Raw genomic sequence first — 22,148 nt, forward strand, 5'->3', positions numbered from 1 at the left:
ACTTTTGCCAGTAGACCACTAAAACAAAGCAAGATTTAAAGATTTAGATTTCACTCAAAAGAGATAGAATTACATGACTGAAACCAGGTGTTTTCACTACTGACATGTGTTGTCTAGAGAATGAATGAAGAAGCAGAAATAAACTCAATGTGGTTGGTTGCAAATTAAATAAGAGGCTCAAGTGACATGGTTCAGCTGTTGTTTCAGACCAATAAGTCCAAGTTGAAAAGCACAAATATATCACTAAACATGAGGTGAACATGAATTGTGGGAGAGAGTGGGAAAGAGAGAAAAGAACGTGTCCTGCTGATAACATTGATCGCTCGCTTTTCTTTTTTGTCCCCTTTTTTACTGTTATGTAGCCATGACATTCAAAACATATTCGTTTTGTTTAATCATGTCACAAGTGTGAGAAAATTCCACTCGGCTAGTCATGCCGCAGTGTCTTCAGCAAAAATCTTCAGAAGCATATGTATGTTCTGGTGCCAACCGCATATGGTACATAGCTCTATTTTAAACATGCTGTAGCTAGGTTGCAGTTAAATCGATTTCCAGCAGAGGTTTTAGTGTTATCATTTTTGTGTTTCAATTTAATTGAGTTTTCTGTTTAAAAAAATACATAACTAGAGTGATTTTGTATTTCTCTGAATACCAGCAATGCAGCAAAAGCAAATTTAAAAATGATGCTTCATTAAAAATAAGGAATAAACCTTAAAAAGAATTTAAAAAAAAAAAATTAAAAACAACACAAGAAATTCAAATGTCTATTACTAATACACACACATACACATACGTACCTGAGTGGTCAGTGTCTCTTCTGTGACCACCTTGAGTGTGTCAACTACAGAGATATATCCGAGCCGCCTGGCAATGGACAGAGCACTGTTCCCATTCTATATCAAATAAAAAATAAATGCAAATTAAAAAGCATAGAATTAATTAGGTAATTAATTAGGTGCAAATGAAACACAAATAAAATGAAAGTTACTTATGATTTTCACGTCAGGTAAATGAACATAACAAGCTGGTATTGCTCTTGAGCTTGGATTTGTCAACAGATTATGGTTGTGGACGGCTGATTTAATATTTTAAAACTATAAAATAGATCTGTAAAAAAAAAAAAGCTGCTGAAGCAGTTGGGAGTGTTTGCTTGCACTTGTTTGGGCTTTGAAATCCATGTTTACGGATGCTTGTAGATGGGGAGTGCATAATACACACTTCAAGTTTAGCCTGGAAACAGTGTAGCTTCTAAACAGAGCTAATCTATCTTCAGGAACTGGGACTGGTGGAACGACCAAGTGGATTATGTCAGATATTCTGGAGCAGTTATGAGGCATTGTTCATATGGAAAATAAAACATTTTAAAAATAACATAAAAATTAAAAAGGTTTTCTCATCAAAGCATGAAAACACAGCAGTCTCATTTGTCGTGACTCATGATTTTATCTTCCGACTGACTTGCTGCTAGATGTGTGAGAACATGTTTGCGTGTGAGCGAGTCTGTGGACTGACTGCAGTGAGTTCGTTGGGCGGCGCTCCATGATGCAGCAAAAGGTTGATGATGTGTGTGTGTCCCTGCTGTGCCGCCTGATGGAGAGGCGTGTAGCCGTTCTGGAGGGAGACAGAATCAATGTGTTAGCCACTCCTGTTAGCACCAACACAAACACACAGATAAGCCATTACAGAATAACCAACACTCTACTGTTTTTTCTTTCTTTGGTTCATGCCTGACTTCAACAGCCTGCCCTTGATCCAAAACATTTATCAGTGATCCTTGGTTCCTCACCGCTTTCTTCCTGCGTTTTTTGTCAGCAATTGGTCCAATATTAACTGTCATAATGTTACGGGCCGAGCAGTTCACCAGCCCTTAATAGGCGCACAGAGTAACTTCTGAAATCAGTATTCAAAGAATGTCTACCTTGGTTTTAGCGTTGACCTTGGCTTGGTTTTTCAACAGAAAATGGACCATCTTCACGTTGCCATAGTGACAAGCCACATGGAGAGGCGTGTAGCCAAGCTGTCAGATGAGAACAGAATTAACAGCTTCAATTAGTAAAACATCTGTCACTGTTGAAGGCTAGAGTGTATTTCAAGTCTGATCATGGTTACTATAAATGTATTGCCAATGGGCAGATGGGCTGGAATAGGTGAGGCTCCACCCATCAGTCATACCCCAAATACAAATCCCATTCAGGTAAACATTCACAACTGATGTTAAATTTCCGTCGCTATATTAAATATTGCATTTCCAAAACAGGGAAGGAAAACACTTGAACTGACCTTTGTCTCTGGGTCAACTATAGCTCCATGGTTGACCAGGACCTCAGCTACATTGACTTTGTCCTCCTGAGCAGCCAGATGAAGTGGAGTCAGGCCAGACTGAGAGAGAAGAAGCACCAAGTATTTGAATAAATTCATTCATATTTTGCCAGGAGATGTGGGTTGAAGTTGCATGAAGCATTCAGAACATTCCCTGACCTCACCCTCCTATCACCCAGCTTCATAGGCATGTGTCTACCAAGTCAAACACGATAAAACCAAGCTCACTGTAGACCCAGTGTACTCGACAAGATTTGGTGTTATGAACACATAGGACTAAATATTGGCAGACATCTTGACATATGATACATATCCCGATATAGGAGTGGTGATACGATACATTGCCATACTGTAAGCGCAGCAATATTGTATATTGTATCAAGAGCCCTCATTTTAATGGGGAAATCAGATAATGCAGTACAATATCATGTGCATCAAAACAAATGTATTGTTGACATACACTTATACTTCAGTTAAATTTTGCACCCCAACAGAGGAATGAATTGCTCCATTAACTGACAAAATGACAAAGAAAAATACATCAAAACATCAAGATAATATCACACAAAGTATTGTGATATTTCAGCACAAATGTGGATACAGTATTGCAGAATCAAGTATGGCAATATTTGAGTATATCGATATTTTCTTACACCCCTATGAACATGTATAAAAGCAGTGGTGGCTGGTGAAAAATACATCTAGGAAGGCCGGCACCACATCCAGGAGAAAAAGGAGAAAAAGTGCTCTAACATTTTTCTATGTCTCAAAAAGGACAGAAAACAGACAGCAGAAAAGTCTCCTACACACAACAGATTCTCAGGTGCTGATCAGATGAATCTCAGCGACGTGAAGTATTTCATGTATGTAACTGAATGTTTTAACTAGCTTAACTTTTGTCCAGAGAGTGTAAGACCAAACTGTTTCCTTCACAATACAATAATTTATGTTGTTAAATATCACTCAAAAGAGTAATAATAATAAAAAAAAAAGATAGAAAGAGTGTGCTCCCAGGTGGCACAACCAGCACATCTACCAGACAGATGATCCTTTAGACATTTAAGGTTTGAGATAAAACTTAAGCTTGCACATTCACAGTGACTTTGCGGGACATTACAACGATGACAAATGGACAGTGTTGATCACTTACCTTGTTGCTCATGTTAACCGCAGCATCTCTTGCCAACAGAAGAGTCACAATGTCCACGTTTCCCTCCTGAGCAGCCAGGTGCAGCGGCGTGATGCCCTGACGCGTGACTGCATTAGTGGAGGCACCGTATTCCAGTAACGTGGTTGTGATTTCCATCTGGTTCTTCTTGGCTGCGATGTGGAGCGGTGTGTAACCGTTCTGAAACACACAAGTTGTGTTTACTCACACAGATATGGTTTCTGTCTAGCACCTCATCATGCCTTCACTTGCTACAGGAATATTATTGGTGAATTTCACTAAGGAACTGGTCAAGAAAGTTAAAACTTTAAAATGATCATATTTATCATCAAAATATTTAATTTACAAAGTCACTACTGCTTTTGTAGCTATGTGTTTGTACTTTTCTTTTTATATGGTTATGTTTTACCTTTGCTGCAGCATGAGGGGACGCTCCCTGGTTGAGCAAAAGAAGCGCCACCTTCTGGTTATCATAGTGCGCTGCCACATGCAGTGGAGTTAGTCCACTCTGAACACACACAGTTCTCAGTTAGACAGTGAAACAAGCTGAGATGCGTCAATGCAAAGCAGCGTTCCTCAGTGACAGTGTGACCAGGTGTTACCTTTCCAGCAGCGTCTGGAGGAGCGTTCCTCTGCAGGAGCAGGTTGGCCACTTCCAGCTTGCCATACTTGGCTGCGACATGCAGAGGCGTGAAGCCCTTCTGCCATGACAACACAAGCAATGTTGCAATGTTAACACAGCAAATAAGAAGAATGGAGTCAAAGTTAACATAAACCACGACATAACAATGACATGAACAATAACAGGACCATGTATTTAACTTCAGTAGACATGGTGGATACGACTTACAATAATGACATGCTTTGATTACTGTTTACTGTTTGGTTCACCTTGGTGGTGACGGCCAGACTGGCTCCTTGGTCCAATAGCGCAGCAGCCACGTCTCTGTGTCCTTCCCTGGCAGCTAAGTGCAGAGGTGTGTAGCCAGTGCTGGTGGTGGCGTCAGGATAGGCTCCATTTGACAGCAGCTGTTGGACAATGTCTTGTTTTCCAAGTCGACTGGAGATGTGCAGCGGTGTCTGGTCATCCTGTGGTTCATAACAACCAGCGATACAATGTGTGAGCGTGATGACGATGTAGGATTCTTTTTAAATGAAAGGGAGCTTCTGGTTGATTAGCTATATCTTTCAACTGTCGGCAGCTAAAACAAAGGAAAGACATTATATTTGTGAAAAAATGAAGAGCAAGAAATCAACGGAACAATCACAAAAAAAGAAATATGGCTGAAAAACACCAAAATCCAGGCATAATATCTTGTTTGCTGCTGTAAATGCAATATGATTGATGGAACAAATACTCACCTTTGCCTTGGCATCCACTTGTGCTCCGTTCTGGACCAAATATCGCACCACGTTGGACTGACCCGCTCGTGCCGCCATGTGCAGTGCTGTCTCTCCTCTCTGAGGACACAAACAAACACCTCGCCATGACACCATCCCTTGATTCTACATGCCCATACAGTAACCATGCACTCAGGGTTAACAGTCTTGAGGTTTGGGACTGATTCTTGTTTTTCACTTTCGCTTTGCGAGTTCATAATGAGAAGCAATCTTTCAGTTTTCACTTAACTCACCACGTTACTTGTATTTGGCGATGCGCCGTGATTAATGAGCTGGTGGACAATATTTTCATGTCCCATAAACGCTGCAACGTGAATTGGAGTCAGACCGGACTGTAAAGCAGAAAGCAGAATTTAAAAAAAAAACCCAAATCCTTTCAGTCTTGTATGGCGAGCCACAAGGATCAACACTTGTGTCAGGAAATGTTCTGCTAGGAAATATTATTCTTATTTTATCTTTGATTATTATTAATGCTACTTTACCACATTAACTGTCCAACAACATTGTACGCTTCACATCTTAAACCAACTGTGAACAGTATTTTACAGGTAAAAATTCCTTGAATTCATGAATTAAATTTATTTCCTGACAAAAATCCCAATTCATTTAATTTTTTAAGGGGAGTTCTCCAGCAGGTTAGGTAGGATGACATTGACACAATGGTTTGTGAACAGAATTTAAATCCACATATAAATAAATAAACAAATCCTTTTATGTATAAGTGATGGATTTGTTTAAGGAATCCTAAATAACCTGCAAAAGTGATTCACTTTAAATTCATTTACATTATATATTACATGAAGAAGACAAGGCACCAAAGAATGAAAGGTATCTTTATCTCCCTCTCTCTTTGACTTAAATACAACTTCTATTAAAAACGGATTACTTTTAAAGTATAAGAACCCACCCACCTCAGTGACAGCTTGTATGGACGCCCCATGCTTCAGCAGCAACTCCATCACCTTGACTCTGTTCTTCTTACAAGCGATGTGCAGAGGGGTAAAGCCGTTCTACAAAGGCACACACCACATTTCTTACAGAGTGGAAACCGGCCTCAATCTCTTCTGCAGAAGCCAAGTCTGGAGCGCTCAGTGGAAACTAGAGGGCTTTTTTTCCACCACTACCAGACAAGCATGTGTGGAAATGATCAACTTGAAATGATCAAAGAAAAAGCCTAACTACTCTGGAGTGACTGGCTACAGACTTTCTTCTACAACCGCTGCCCACGATCTCGGCTGACTTTCTGTGGATGACTTCATTTTCTTCTTGTGTCTATTTTTTTCCTGCTCCTCCTCCTCATTCTCTCTCTGTCTACAAACTTGCATCGCTGAAACCACACCCAGACTTCTCTCATTACACTCATTTTTTCCCCTCCCGGTTAAGTCCCACTGTTCTCTTATGGGTTAAAAAAATATATATAAAATCAGTATCACTAATTCATTCAAGAAGAAAAGAATGAATCTGAAGTTGGAAGAAAAAATGACCAAACTTTCGATCAGACACTAAATAGGACTTTCCTTTCTGGAATGTAGAATGAGTTCAAAAACAACTGAAAAGACAAGGAACTGAATCAGCATGCAATAGTTTGGTCTTTCAAAGAGGCAAAGTAGTGACGTTTTCTGCTTGTTTGCTAATTTGTTTACACAGTTTTGACGTATTCCACAGGGTACATGATACTACATTATGATCAAGACACCACCTGCCCACTCTGACACCCCCTCACCTTCATTTTTGATGCTTGTCTATTTAATAACAGCTTTATACCTGCTGACGTTCTCGACCAGTCAGCTGCTTACCAACACTAAAACAAACCAAACATCCATCATTACTCACGACCTTCCCAAATATTACAATTACCAATCAACCTGCTCACCTTATGATTACTGAGTTTTAACTCAATTTGTTGCCATATTTTAAATGATAAACAAATAAATTAGGGCTGTCAATAGTGAATAGTGAACTGAGTGAACTTGTGATTAATAAAAAATTAATGAGATATTTTGTAGCTGTTCTACAGTAAATGCAACTTAAAGGAAGCTTTTGTCAACACAAGAGTGACCAATATTGCTTTCCCCATGCAAGCATTTGTTTACTAGCCAACATAACAGATACTGTTAAGACCATTCTTTAGAATAACCTGACACTGAAAAGGTTCAAAACATGCTTAAAGCAGAACATTGTAAACATTATTGCTCACTCTTCTGGTGATCAGTGATCAGTTATATAGAGTCAAATGACATCAAACTCACCAGTGCTTTGGCGTTGGGGTTCGCCTTCTTGTCTACGATCACCTTTGCCACCTTGTAGTGTCCACAGTGGGCGGCCACATGCAGCGCTGTCAGGTAATCGTTGGTCACATCATCCACTGGAACCTCGTGGTGCAGCAGCAGCTGGACGCAGTTAAGGTGATCGCCCTGCGTGGCCATGTGGAGCGGGGACAGACCGTTCTGGAGAGGAAAGGGACTGTGTGGTCAGCTCCTCTATATGATCTTTGATTTGATGAGGAGAACTTTTAACCTTGGTCTTGGATAGAATAGGTGCTCCTCTGTTCAGCAGCATCTCCACCACCTGCTCATGACCGCTCCGCGCTCCGCAGTGGAGAGGAGTCAGGCCGTCCTATCAAAGACGGGCAATGAGAAAATTACTTCCACATCAGAAACCTTCTCCTTCGACTTTCCAAAAAAAAAAAGTATTGATGGCTTGTAACAATGCTTAGTTCAATAAAACACTTGCACCTGGGTCCAAATCTTCTTTTTGAAACATTCTCATATTATACCATTTACCAAACCCACAGAACCATTAGTGTGTTGACTTTCTTCGGAACTTGTGTGCGAACCTTGGTCCGCGCGTCGATCTTGGCTCCTCTCTCCAGCAACAGTCGCACCATGTTGCTGTTCCCACGTTTAGACGCAACGTGCAGCGGCGTGATGTCATTCTGGAGGGAAAAAAAACATTGTGGTCACCAGAGATGTTTTATCTCAGGGTAGCTCAGAACTTCTTCCTGTCCCACGATAAAAGTTATCTTTTTCTGTCAAATATACAAAGCACAAGCCGATGATACGAGGAGGAAAAGGGAACCTTGTCGATAAGAGAAATACATCAGTCATGCAAATGACTTCAACGAAACCACAAGCAGCTGCTCTTGAAGATCCACTCGAGGTTGTTAAGAAATCTACTGTAATGAGTGTGGAAAAAAAAACAAGTGTGGAGCCTTGACACTCATTCATTATTATAGCATCTATTGCTTTATTCCGACTCTCTGGAGTCACAGGTCACTGATCCAAATGCCATCTTTGTTTACGAATGTAAAAACGCTACCCGTGCTTTGAAGTCCACAGCAGCGCCTCTGTTCAGCAGCAGTGTGGCCACATTGATGTTGCCGTAGTGAGACGCAATGTGAAGAGGAGTGAATCCACTCTGAAAGGAGACACAGATAAACAGAATTAGCCAGAGGAGGAACTTTCCATTGTGAGGCGAGTGCTGTGAGCAAAGCGTGATGGAACGTTGGGTGGCTCAAAGCTGAACGTCTAAACCGAACGGGTGATCTTCCACGAGAAAACTGACAGCTGGAAACCATGCAAATCAGCTAAAAGAGGTCAACTGAAAATAAATTTCATCAAAGCTTTCAAATATATCTGTAAAAATCGTCTTTTGGGTACAACTGAAAATACACATGCAGGAGAGCATGCAATCTGTAACGGTAGGTTCGCCACTGACCATGTTATCACTACTGTAGTTAAGCTGGCACTATGTGAACGTTCACTCCGCTGAAGACCCGAAATCAGCATGGTAGCCATAGAATGTCTCCTGTTAACACTCCACTTGCAACCCCACCAGTTAGTGGGAAAGCCTCTGATAAATTAATGAGATGTTTGACGAGTGGCGCCTAGTCTATATTTAAGCGTGGTTGCTTCTGAAAACTGTACATGAGTGTATTTGCACCGTAGCACACATGTGCACATGCAAGGTTTTATTGCAAATTGACACTGTACATAACCTTGCTTGCATGCAGTTGTGTCACCACTTCACCAATTGCTCAAATATTATCCAAAATGTGTGTGCTGCTATGAAGAATAGCATAGGATATACATAGAATGACCTGTAAACAGTTTGAACCTAGAATAACAAAGCCCTCCCATTCCTATGTTTTAGGTCAAATGTCATGAACCATCAACGCCAGAAACTCAGAGAATATCATTCAGAATAACAGAATTTTTTTCACATCAAATGTGATGCAGGCTGTACTGTGAGACGGCAAAAGCTTTCATGCTGGGAGACAGAAGGCTTTGCAGTGAGAGGATGAGAGAGGGGGGCAGAGCACAGAGCAAGAAGTCTACCTCTGTTGTTCGATTCACCATCATCTAGACAGCAAAGGGGTTGAGAAGAGAACCAGATGAGAGAGAGGAGGAGAGAATGAGGTGGTTAGTTCACCACAACAACCACACTAACACGATGGTCGCACAAAGCTGTAGGATGAATGTGACAATGCAGTTGGGTTTAATGGCCATAGCTACAAACACAGATGTAAACATGAGTAGAGGAATACATGTATATTGCTTGGTGTGGTTATGTCAACAATATTCTGCTGGCTTAGCTTGCACTGACCTGTGACTAACAGGCCTGATTAAATATTAAACTATAACCTACCCAAACAAACTGTCACTCATGGAGCTCATGGAGACTTCAGAAATATTATTAGTAATGCTAATAACAATGTGGAACACAGATTTCTCAGCTATCGCTGTGAAAACTATTGTTCACACCATATTCACTGCAAAAGAAAAAAAAAATCATTTTGAAATGTGCTTTAAATGAATGCATTTACACTTTGTCTTCATAATGTTTATGTAACTGTTGGAAATCAATTTCTTCATGATATTCATGAATAACGTTTCTTTTTGTCTCATAGCATCTCAATAATATTATTTGGCAGTAATTCAGAATAGGCCCCTCCAGCTTTCAGCCCGGTGCTCTTGGAACCACCACCACTGAGCCAGTACCTTGGACTCCACATCAGCGTTATGGTCGTTCTGGAGCAGCAGGGCGGCGGCTTTGGTGTCGTCTTTCCGTGCAGCAATGTGCAGCGCAGGGAGCCGAACTTTCCCCTTGGTATCGTTTTCCAGTAGCAGAGACACCACTTGGTCGTGACCCTGCTGCAGTGCCACTGCCAGGGGGGTGAAACCGTCCTGTGGATGGACAGACAGAGCAAACCATCTTCATGCCTATGAAATAAAGTGGCTTCCTTCACATGACTGCTTGATTCATTCTTAAATTTTTGTTAAATTGTTTAGCCTGTGCGTCGTCGATGCACCATTTCCCTCACATTCCCCTTTACTTATCTTATAAATGAAATGATACTGACAACAAAACACAAGTTCAACTCTCACTAATCATCAAAAATCAAATTATCATTTGACAGTTATGTCATGGATGCATCAACTTGAAGCAAACCACGAAACACTGTGAGCACAACAATGAGATATCTTGTGAAATCCCCCTACAAGGGCAGTACATATCTGCATCAACAAACACAGCTGGCAAAACTTTGAGTGTTTGTGAGCTTTTTGCAGCTCGAAGGGCGGTTCCCCCTCCACAGAGCCACACTAAATCTTTTAATATGAATCATGTATATTTCAGGTGAGGTTCTGCTATGTGGAGTCATGTAAATCTGCAGTACGATCCACAGGAAATGAACATAAATAAAACTCATTTCCTCGGAGATTGAAACACTAGCATGTGAGTGTGTGTGTGTGCACGTGTAGGCACGTATGTCCACAAATACAGGCCTTGATGGTGATGCACTCACCGGCAAACATCAAAGATGCTGCAAATAGCTCCCAAACTCTGCGCGCGCGCGCGCACACACACACACACAGCATTTTAACAAACACCCATTTATAATCAGAACCATATCTGAGAGCTGCACACACGCCCAGGCCGCAGGCCGCAGTGGAATAGATATGAAAGGGATGATGAAGTGAAGAGACGTCCCAAAACTCGCCTGTGCTGTTTCATCTGCTTCATTATAGATTCAGGAAAAGTCCACAAAGCCAAACCCCCAAAATACATCAACAGCAACAAGAAAAAAACAGCATTGTTGTGTTTTCGTTTTATTTAAAATTGTAGCTTTGTCACTGATGAGGCAGTGATAAGGTTAGTAGTTTCAATCTTTTTTATTTCTTGAACTGCTATCCCTTTCACCAACGCAACAATGGGGGAACACCTCCACCATCTACCTCAGACAATCGACAGGTTACGACGCCTTCAGCGTCCAGTGTAAAAATTCCAACATTATTAACTACAACAATGAAACCAACTGGTTACAATATAACGGAATTTGCCTCAACAGTTTACATTTAACAACAGCGTATGTTTAAAAGATTTGGAAACGACTATTTACAAAAACTTCATATAACTCATAAACTAAATTATGTATAAATTATGTTTCACTAGTGAAGTTCATAATGATGAAACACAACGGTTTATGCATTTATATTATATGTGTACCTGACGATATAGTAAAGCAACAAGGATTCAAACAGCACTTTTGATGACGAAATGAGAAGGTGCTTGTTGGGACCTGAAACAACAACATCACGTTCACATGCGCATCAGCACCAAACTGATGCCAGCTATTCTAAGTGGAAATCTGACTGACAATCCTTCGTGCGAACCACAGAAGATAGAATATGAAATATTAACGTCGTTGAATTCCAGCTTCAAACGTCGATATAATTTCCTCATGAATAATTCAGCTCCCTCTGCTGGATTCAGAGGGGAGCTGCGCGCAGGCGCGGGAGGAGGAGAAGAAGACGAGGTTAAAAATCCAAAAGACGAAATCAAACTAGAGGACTTGAACTTTTGTTTTTCAATTACATTACTTTTGCAAAGTTTCATCATTGTTGTCGTGGCAGTGTGAAACTAATTAAGCAAAGATGGAGACTGTTTGATTTATATAATAAACTGTGATTATTTTTTTTTTTTTTAAGTGAAGAAAAAAATAGATTGATTTAAACACAATAAGGCAGCAAATATAACCCATGTGGCCAGAGTCGTTTAGAGAGAAAAGCTGAGAGTCACTGAGACAGACTTGATGGCCTAGTGCTGCCTCCTACTGACCTGCAGCTCCACTCCTTTACACACAAGCTTCTACATTCAACCGGGAGCACCCACTAATTTACCACTTAGACATGTTAGCAGGTTGATGCTAGGTGTAATTACACAAAGATAAACAATGCTGTTGTGGTCTCGCTGTGAGTGCTCGTGTGTGTCTGCACCTCCGTGGCAATGCTCTGGCTGGATCCGTTGTCCAGTAGGAACTGAACCACATCCATGTGGTTCTCCTGGGCTGCCATGTACAGGGGAGTGAAGCCATTCTGGAGGAACAAACAAACCAAAACATTCAAAACTGAACTTTTCAAACCCCCAAATAACAACACGTTTCTGAGTGTTTTGCATCCTGAGGGATCTTTAAATCACAAAATGTGGCATGTTTCACATACATTGCATTTCAGCAGAAACCCTAAAGAGCATAATGAATTTCTGATGCAGCATGTGATAGTTATTCATTAAGATATAGCCGTATGCTGCAGAAATATGACAAAAATGCAGTGTATACACTAGCATTACTGGCAGTGGCATTTTCCAAAATAAGATGTGTGATCATAACACTGGGTGGGCAACAGTGTCACCTCCACACATTCCTCACACCTGATAACATCAGTGCAAGCTTGGGTGCATGTGCAAGAAGAGATAAGAACATATTGGTACTAAACACTCTTAGGACTGGAATGTCTGAACGTCAATCAACTTTAAAACTAAAACAGAATGGAGATATGTGTGGAGATACCAGTACTGAACTGGTATGGACTCAAATTTACATCATACCTATTTCAAACATAACGTTTTGTAAATCTAACTATTCACTCACAAAATAGCCCTGTATTGGTATTTGATAGTTTGCATTCTATTCTCAAAACGAATGGTGTCTATATTCAAAATAACATTTTGAATGTTTATCAATCACACAATACAGCATTACTTCAATCATTATTTTGTTTTTGTCTTTGTTTTAACAATATAGTATTAATAATACTAATAGATTCAACACCATCTAGTGCAAAATAAATACTGTCAACACACACCCCGCAAAAACAACACATCTTGTCAGGTGAACAATAAATTCAAATCAATTTCTATTGCAGTCACATTGCTGTTCTCAGTCCTCATTGCAGAACAAGGGAAATTCACTGACATCATCGTTGTTGCCGTGGCGACAGCAGCAGTGGGTTCACTTGCTATTGAATGTGGGTCAGGCAGTGGAGAGAAGATGCTGACGCAGCACAAACGCAGACACTTCCACCAGTGTTCACGGCCCTGAGCATATGTCTAATATGTGTGCGCCACTGTGTGTTTACCTGAGACTGGGCGTTGACGTTGGCCCCATTTGTCACCAGTTCCTTCACAACATCAGTCTGACCAGCTAGAGATGCAATGTGCAGTGCTGTGTTCCCTTTCTGATGAAAAACATATTTATCCAACACATTATCAAATAATACCAAAACAAAAATAATTTCCCTTCTATTACTTTTACATTTTAAATATATACAAGTAAGTATATCAATTGTAATAATCCCTGCAGAAAATTACATTTCCCTGCTGTGCAGAACAAAGTGAAATGATATCTTCCTGAATCAGCAAAAATGATACCCTCAGTCTAAATACACATATTAGTTCCTCATATGCTCTGATGCGTCTAAGCATTAGGGTCAATTCTTCTCATCAGCCACCTCTGGAGAAAAACGGTAATGCAGCTAGACGCAAAACAACACTAAGAATTGTGTAATACTTTAATATAATATATAAACGAAATACAAAAATCTTTTCAACACTGCACATGGTAAATTAAAAATGGCAGCTGGTGTTTATAGATAAAACATTTCCTTATTTGCATCAGTTTTCAATTCTTATTTTCAAGCTATTCATTCTGGTTGAATAAATCCAGTGCTAGACGGAATCAACAAAACATTGACACGGTCAAGTATTTCAGATAAAGAATCCTGGCCCATTGAAGTGATGAACACAGGTCATTGTGCGACTTTTGTCAAGTAGCTGAGACAGAATAACCAGTGGTGATTGTGTGTTAGTGTGACTCACTCACCTTCGTAGCGGCATCGACATTGGCGCCCTGCTTGATGAGCTCAGCGACCACCTCCACATGACCCTCCTTAGATGCCAGGTGAAGCGCGTTCAGACCATTCTGGACAGAAAAAAAGTAGACATTAGCCTCAAACTGGGTCCAGACAACTGAGACCAGCAGCAGCGCCAGCTCTCACTCTCCATTGAATGAGACTTTATAAAGCGCCACAAGACCATTTCTGAGGACTGTTTTGAAAGCACAAGGGCTTGATCTGGACTTTCAGTATGAATACAGACTGTGGCAGCTCTTCTACACATGAATCTCATTTTAAATACTACACAATCAAAGCACTTCCTAGTAGCGAACTGTTTGGCACTTGTGTTTCTGATACGTGCGGCTACAAAAACAAATCAATGACATGTTATTGAACTGTGAAATGGATCACTCATTACTTATAGCATAGGTGATGGGGAAAGTCTGAACACTGGAGTCTTCATAGGCAGTGACATTCATCAGAAGTGATTCAGTTTTCAGTCCACTTTAAATGAGCATTGATTCCCATCTTGAGTGAACTACCACCCGATGCAGGTCTCATAAGTCCATTGGCTGAGACATTTCACATAGTGGATTAATGTTTATTTCTACCTCCCCTCACACATTGCAATTACATTGAACATTTGTATATTCATAGGATAAATCACATTGGTTGTGCAAAATGTTAAATATGTCATGATCAAATTCTTATTATTATCATCATTATTATTATTAGTCCTATTAGAGAATATGAGTCACCTGTCCAAAACACTTGATGTCAACTCTTGTCTACACTGATGCACTGTAGAATCATATTATTTCGCTGTTAGCTTAGATAGAGAGATCACGGCAAATCATTATTATTATTATTATTAGTAGTAGTAGTAGTAGTGGTAGTGGTATTAATGCATTAATATGTGAAATGATTCACAGTCTCTCAACACATGAATGGATTAACTAGTTTTTTTGTGTTTGGGTGGGGCGGAGCTTATCAGTCTGCAAGTGTACATGTACGTGCATCAAAGGACAGATATTGTGTGCAATTCACAAGAAAGGAGAATGGCAAGTGCTGACTATCTTGTGTTCAGAATTGTGGGACGCCATAATGCAACTCAAATTGAGTTTCGATTAATTGCACCTGCCAATCACCCACTCATCTGGGTCTGCTACTGTGCCCCCTTGTCGTTACAGCAGTGCAGGTAAGACTGCAGAAAAGTTTCCCATGGTCATGTGATGTTGCCGCGTACTGACAGAAAACAAAGGTATAATAGGAGAGTACTGTCCATGATCCAGGTTAAACATCAAGGCCATAAGTTGACTTCCCAAATGGTTTCATTTATGTGCAGTGATGCGCTTTGAAAACGGCATTTCTTCAAAAGAAGATCAGTGAGATTTGGTCATGGTAACTTCAGCAAATGATGGCTCAGATATTCAAATATTCTTACAAGCCACAGAAAGGAAAAATGTTCATTCACATTCCCACCTAACGCACAGAAAGTAGGAAGGAAAGATAAGGAAGCTCAGAGCTGAAAGTTGGGCAAAAAGAATTTCCCAGTACCTTTCCTACCTACTTCCTAATTTATTTCCGACTACCAATGGCCCACTGGGACATGAATGAATAAACATTATTGATAAATCAAGCATAAGAAATGAGCACCAGTTTGCTTATGTCAGCAGTCGACTAAAGGTTTAGACCAGGCCTGGCCAACCCGCGGCTCGAGAGCCGCATGCGGCTCATTCCCCAGTTTAATGTGGCTCCTCACCAAATGAGCCACCAAACTGGCTGCGATTTTGGTTAAGTTGCTGTTGAGATGACCGTTTATATGGGAAATAATGAAAAAGTAAGAGCTATTCCGGCGCAATGTCAAAATATTGTTCAAAGACTTTGACTTGCGTTTAACTTTGAAGTAAAATAAATGGTGCACACATTTCTATCTACACCGCTTGATATTTTGAGAAGGATCACGGTAAAATGTATGAATTTTAAAAATACATGCACAAGAGACATACGCCGGACGCGAACCAGCAACCCTGTGACACACAAGGATGTGCTTTAACTGCTACACTGCCGCTAAGTCACGTGACCAGCTGTTCAGGTGAGCCTCACAGCCTGACATGTTTGTAGGATGCGGCTCTTTTCAGTAACACAGTAAAACAATGTGGCTCTTAGCCTCTGACTGGTTGGCCACCCCTGGTTTAGACCTACATCAGAGATCTGCTGGGGAACTGCTTCTACACATTACCACATACTGTGAACTGTGAACTGAACACACTAGTTTTGCAGCAGCTCAGATTCTACAGTCAAGCTCACAAACCATCAAACCTCACTTGAGAATAAAACCTCAAGGCAGAGGAATTAGTAGCTCAAGTTCTCTGATCACCCCGAGTGGCTGAAACCATTTGCTACGCTTGCCTCAATTTGCGAACATAAATGAGAGCGCACTACTCAGAGGCACTCAGAGGTTCAAGTACTTTCCAGTAACTTTATAAATCTTGTATGATTGATTGATTGATTTGTCAACAGGAATCTGTAGTCACCAATTCATCTGAGACAATCAAATGAAAAATCATCTACACACTTCTCACATTTGCTCGATTTCAAACTGTAACACTTCTCCCCTGAAAATGTCTTTGTGAACATACCTGATTACAAATGTTGATGTCGACTCCATTCTTCAAGTAATCCAAAGCTTTTTCTAAATTGCCGGCACGAGCTGAACGTAGGTAGCAGGCGTTCACGTCTGTCTGTAGAAAGAGACAGAAAAACACAAGTTTGTACACTGCCTCTGAACTTCCTCAGGCAACATAACTCACGCAAATACTGGATATGTTGCCCTTTTCCCAAATCTGGAGACGCCAATGACACAGCCTAAGCATCCCAGCACAACCTTCACAAGGAGCCACCATATAAATACAGGTATGGCGCATGAATACTGTGTTGATGGACGGAATCACAGCCATAAGACAGGAAGAAGGCGAAGAGGGAAATCGGTGACCTACTGGAATAGACAAGTCATTGGGATTTGGAAGGGTTAGCAACATGTGTGTGCTAGAACAGATTTCATGGCTCAGTGTGTGTGTTCTTGTGAACAAAGTAGATGGGTCCCATTGAGTGTGAGCTTTAGGAACACACAGCTCCAGCATGGTGGTAAACAAGTGGCACAACAGCGTCTGTGAGTTTATCTCAGATTTCATGGTTGGAGAGCTCTAGCTATAGCCACGCCCTGGTTAAGGAACAGCTGCACACACACGCAGGCAGTGCAGACACACGCACACATACACACACTAGGGACAAAGGATAAGCACTCTCCAATTACCAGAACGTGATTGTAGAACACTATTCCAAGAGACTGGACTACAGTCACAAGCAGAAATAATGCCAAGCTGTGTTCTTGGACCGACCAACCACCAATTCATTGTCACTCCCATAAGATGATTACATAAACAGGCTATTCCAAGGTTATTTCAAATATATTCTGAGTCGTGTATGTGGCTATGTGACTGCTGCGCGCTGCACCATGATGTCTGTTGTTGTAGACAGATTATTGGCTCAGGCCGATTGCTGAGCTCACTTCCTCTGTAGTCAATGGATACGATCTCAGGTCACACACAAAGGCAAAATCACACACACACACACACAAATGCGGCAGGTTTCTGGTGTCAGCATCTGTCCCGTCTCACTTCCTGTATGTTGGAATGTGACTTTGACATGATTCAATTCCTCCACAGTCGTTTGGAAGTGCGTTGAAAAATATGTTACCCAGAACCAGAACAATAACATAAAATATACAGCGAGATGCAACATGAATATGTTACAACTACATTATTAAGCCTCAGTGGTGCTTTATATCAGGAGGCAAACATAAACTGCACGCTATATTTGACAGTGAAAGAGTTGCAAAGTTGTTGCTAGCATTTGAGGATTTCTCACAGTTTTGTGATTCAAAACATTCTCGATAATTGAAATCATAATACCCCTCAATTTTGAGATCTAAAACTAGAAAAATGTGCTTCACTCCTGGGACATTCTTGACAAAACACAAAAACACATTATCTACACCCACAAATGTGTTTTATATGTATCACCAACTACCACTGGTAGCAATGAAGATGAACCTTGAAATAAATGAAAATCGAAAAACATTTGTCTCCACAAGGAAAACTGACACCAACAATAGAAGATCAGATGAAGCTTAACGCACAAGCCCCTTGTCACATTGTTCCCTGATGAGATCTCTTCCGCAGGACCATAATTCCCCATACTATATCTTAGCTTAAAATATGAGGCACCTGTCCAAAACATCAAACACTGGAGTCTACACTTCATTGAAGCATCACATTATCTCCCTCTTTGCTTTGACAGACAGACAGACAGACAGATAGATGAATGATATTGATGACAATCTGGCGAAGATATTGATACTTGAAGATCTAGGCATCAAAACTATGGTTAAACATGACACAATGTTTAACTGATGACAATTCTGAGACACCCAACAGCAAAGGTGTCAAAGTAGTGACTGAAGGTTCACTTTCTCCAAGTTGACCTGGTCATCATGTACGAGCCAGAACCACAGAGGTCACTACTCAGTTCCTTGCGCAGCTCCAGTCGCCACGTTCTGGCTCAGCAACAAGGAGTCTTGTGATCGTTAAGTTTGCCAGCCGGATTTAGAATTTGGACCACGTACAAAAGACAATTAATCTTCCAAATCCAAGTTCAGCACAGCAGCCTGATACGATTTAACCTCCAGGACGCCGGATTTGTGAGTAATAAGCGCCATTTTCAGCCATTTCTCTCAATAGTGCACTGTCTAAACCCCTGAGTGCAGATTGCAAAGTTCAATTATGTGAAATTAATATCAATGCAAATTAAAGGATTAAGGAATTGTTTGCACAAGAGAAGTCTTATTTTCACATAAATGTCAGGACTAACAAGAAGGAAATGGGAGGACTGTGTTTGTGACTGTGTTTACCTCTCACTCTCGCTCTGGAAGTGACTAGAGTGGGACTTTTTTTATCCAGCAGAGATATGCAGACAATGTTTAGCACCACTACTGTTACACACATTCCACCGAGGCAGCCAGCGACAAGCGCTGACCACCACTCAAACTGGGAGAGACATGTTTATAGCTTTTATATCGGCAGCCGAGTGCTCCGTGGACAAAATGAGACAAGTCAGCACCATTCAGATGCAATTCATATTCATTGATATGTCAGAGATCACATTAAAATATGGCACACATGGATGGAGATGTGGCCTTATAAATAGCAATAGAGCAAGCTGGGATTTCTAAGGAATTCAAGACTAAACTGAATCAAAGTCATTTACAAAAGTAAATTCATCTATGAATCATCTCCCTAAAAGACTTCCCAAATTCTCAGCATAAACTAGACTTCTTCTCTGTCTTTTCTTTTAAACAAAACCACTAAAACGCTTTAAAATCACTGCTCCTTCTGACGTGATGATGTGCTGTTGGAAAAAAAAGGTTTTCCATATGATTTTTAGTTTTCATTCTCTACTTTACTCGAAAAAAATAGACAGAAAACAAAATATGTTTTAATTGGAAATAGAAAAATAAAAACTATGTTAATTATAATGTGCACTATTATTTAATAATAGATAAAAATATCATCATAGGAAATTGTATTCTGTCAGTCTTAATGACGTAAGAGTTTTGGGAATAAAATACATAAAAAAACAATCACATAAGCATACAAAATGATGACACATATATTTTATAACCAAATACAATATTATATAAACAAACTTTTGGAAAAAATGGAAAAAAATGCTGATCATGCATGTGATCCCCCTTGCTGTCAATTAAAATTCTTTTACAAAGTATTGTCATTAGAGAATTTTAGAATTAAGTACAGATCAGCAATTATTGTCCAAGGTCAGGTGGCTCCACACCAAATAGAATCAACATATCACCGCTACATCAATAACCTTCACAAGCACTCAACAAATGCTGTCAGTATGATGACAAGAAATATTATGAACTAAGCAATTTGTGCAAACACAGAATTATGCACATACACACTTACACATTCCAACACACACACACACTGCAGCAAAGTTGACAGTGCGACCCCGGACTGGTCCAACAACCCGGGACTGTCGCAGTGAGAATCCTGCAGAACATGAACTCCACAATCTGGACTAGGCAAAGCTTCCGTCTATTTACAAACAGCAAAGACTTACTTCTGCCAGATAGTCTGCTGCCTCCTCCACTGCCATGTTGGTGAACGTGTGAAACCTGAGCACTCAATTACTGTAGCAGCCCGGCAGCCGGGGGGAGAGATAGACAGCGAAGGGACAGCGAGAGAGATAGAGAGAGAGAGAGAGAAAGCTAGAGAGAGAGAGATGGGGGCATTATGTCACGGCTAAAAATACCTGGCCAGCGCTGAGAAAGTCCAGAGCATGGATGAGAAAGAGTTCCGGCGTTAATCTCAACTCTCGCTGGAACGTCACACAGGATCAGAGGCCAGTCAGCTTCTCTGGCGCTTTAATTTGTGTGCGCCAAACCAGCCCAGAGACAAAACGCTGGCTTTCTTTTCAGAGCGTCAAACAACAATGTTTGATTCATAGTTAAATAGGTGTCCGTATTGTAATACATTCACAATCTGTCGGGAGTGCTGAAGAAGGTTTCAAGACTGCTCTACCATGAACCAAGCTCAGAAATACCTCCAGTATAGCGTTGCCCAAAAATTTATTTGGTGCCATTTGGACAAACATCTGCATGAATGGACACTTTCTGGATTCTTCAGTTCCTATTCTATTCTTTCTTTTATCAGTTCTGTGTTAGCATCCACAGTTGGCCAAACGAAAAGAAGGGCAGAGAGTAGTTACTGACTACAGACGGATACGAAGTAGTGGGCTGTACTGCTAGTCCATCTTTTTTAGATTGTAACATCAACATTCTGGCAATAGTTGATATGTTCTGTAGCGCATAGGAACTGGCTTGCTCTTTGATGTTGAAATCCTGATGCCACTAGTTCTGATCAGTGCTCCAAGTGCTCAAATCGATAACAGCTCATCGTCTGCAAAAAGACAGTCAACTGTCCCCAACCTCTTCCTATCCTATCTTCCTGAAAACACATCTACCTCTAACAATAGTTCCCAACCGCTCAATCCCACAGGGCATAATTGTATGAGGCACCATCCGACCCTCCCCCCTCTTTGCAACGTCCCAATAGACTTCAATTTGCTTGATATATAATCTGTAAAGTGAGGGGGAGATTATAGAGTGAGAGATAGAGCGAGAGTGAGACAGAGGTTGCCATGGGAGCAGAAACTCTCCAAAAAAAACTGCAATGCTGTTGTGGGATTATTATTTTTGTGATCATGGTTATGTGAGCTGAAATGATAATAATGTGCTTCGGGTTTAGATATATCCTGGTGCACATCTGTGTCTTTTTAACCTACAGATGTTGTGAGCAGATGAACGTCTAATCTCTCTGTTACATAAAAACCAATACCAGCAGAAACATGCCGCTGCACACGAGTCCATAACCAGCTAAACCGACATACAGTGTCAGAACACCGGCCTCCACATGGTTTGAAATAATTCCAGAACTACTATTTACCAAGAGATGATTGAAGTAATAACAAATGCCGTGTTTAATTTAAAACAATTTAAGGTCTTCATATCTTAATTTCAGTTGTTTGAAGAGTTCTGAGGTAAATTTCATTTGCTATTTATTTTGTTGTCTTTCATTGCATGACAATGAAAATAGAAGTCAATTTTAGACACATAAATTTTAATAACCTTAACAACTAATCTATTAACATTTAATTCTCATGAAATTACCTTTGTACTTCAGATTTTTTGAAAAAAAATTCAAATGTGTGATGTGATATTAGTTTATGTAGACAGTGGGCAGTTGTTTACTGAGGAATGCCATATGACATAGACTTAGACATAGACAGTACACTCTAATTATGAGAGTTTGTAGTATCCTTTGCATATTTTATAAAAGGATATGGGGAATCAATGAAACAAACAAAACTTTAGCCATATTGTACAATATTACTATCACCAGTCCACAAAACCATTTAAGCAGAAACACATTGTCTTAAATTCA

General features: G+C 40.4%; 1 protein-coding gene across 41 annotated transcripts in view; it reads right to left on the bottom strand.

The window, feature by feature from the left end:
- LOC128755934 (ankyrin-3-like) overlaps positions 1-22,148 on the bottom strand; it is a 98,764-nt gene that overhangs the window by 38,685 nt on the left and 37,931 nt on the right. For 32 of the 41 annotated variants that reach the window (XM_053860217.1, XM_053860209.1, XM_053860225.1 and 29 more), the window contains exons 2-22: positions 16,704-16,805; positions 14,049-14,147; positions 13,306-13,404; positions 12,166-12,264; positions 9,889-10,074; positions 9,226-9,249; positions 8,207-8,305; positions 7,725-7,823; positions 7,406-7,504; positions 7,138-7,335; positions 5,800-5,898; positions 5,122-5,220; positions 4,850-4,948; positions 4,379-4,576; positions 4,090-4,188; positions 3,897-3,995; positions 3,470-3,667; positions 2,281-2,379; positions 1,919-2,017; positions 1,513-1,611; positions 798-893 (exon numbers count right to left, since the gene is read on the bottom strand). In XM_053860217.1, coding sequence (XP_053716192.1) covers positions 798-893; positions 1,513-1,611; positions 1,919-2,017; positions 2,281-2,379; positions 3,470-3,667; positions 3,897-3,995; positions 4,090-4,188; positions 4,379-4,576; positions 4,850-4,948; positions 5,122-5,220; positions 5,800-5,898; positions 7,138-7,335; positions 7,406-7,504; positions 7,725-7,823; positions 8,207-8,305; positions 9,226-9,249; positions 9,889-10,074; positions 12,166-12,264; positions 13,306-13,404; positions 14,049-14,147; positions 16,704-16,805 — 2,388 coding nt within the window. Of the gene's footprint in view, positions 1-797; positions 894-1,512; positions 1,612-1,918; positions 2,018-2,280; positions 2,380-3,469; positions 3,668-3,896; positions 3,996-4,089; positions 4,189-4,378; positions 4,577-4,849; positions 4,949-5,121; positions 5,221-5,799; positions 5,899-7,137; positions 7,336-7,405; positions 7,505-7,724; positions 7,824-8,206; positions 8,306-9,225; positions 9,250-9,888; positions 10,075-12,165; positions 12,265-13,305; positions 13,405-14,048; positions 14,148-16,703; positions 16,806-20,265; positions 20,460-22,148 lie in introns of those variants that run through there. The other 9 variants (XM_053860381.1, XM_053860194.1, XM_053860169.1 and 6 more) reach the window with 2 other exon arrangements.

This window comes from Synchiropus splendidus, chromosome 1 (assembly GCF_027744825.2).
Source record: "Synchiropus splendidus isolate RoL2022-P1 chromosome 1, RoL_Sspl_1.0, whole genome shotgun sequence".
Lineage (NCBI taxonomy): Eukaryota > Metazoa > Chordata > Actinopteri > Syngnathiformes > Callionymidae > Synchiropus > Synchiropus splendidus.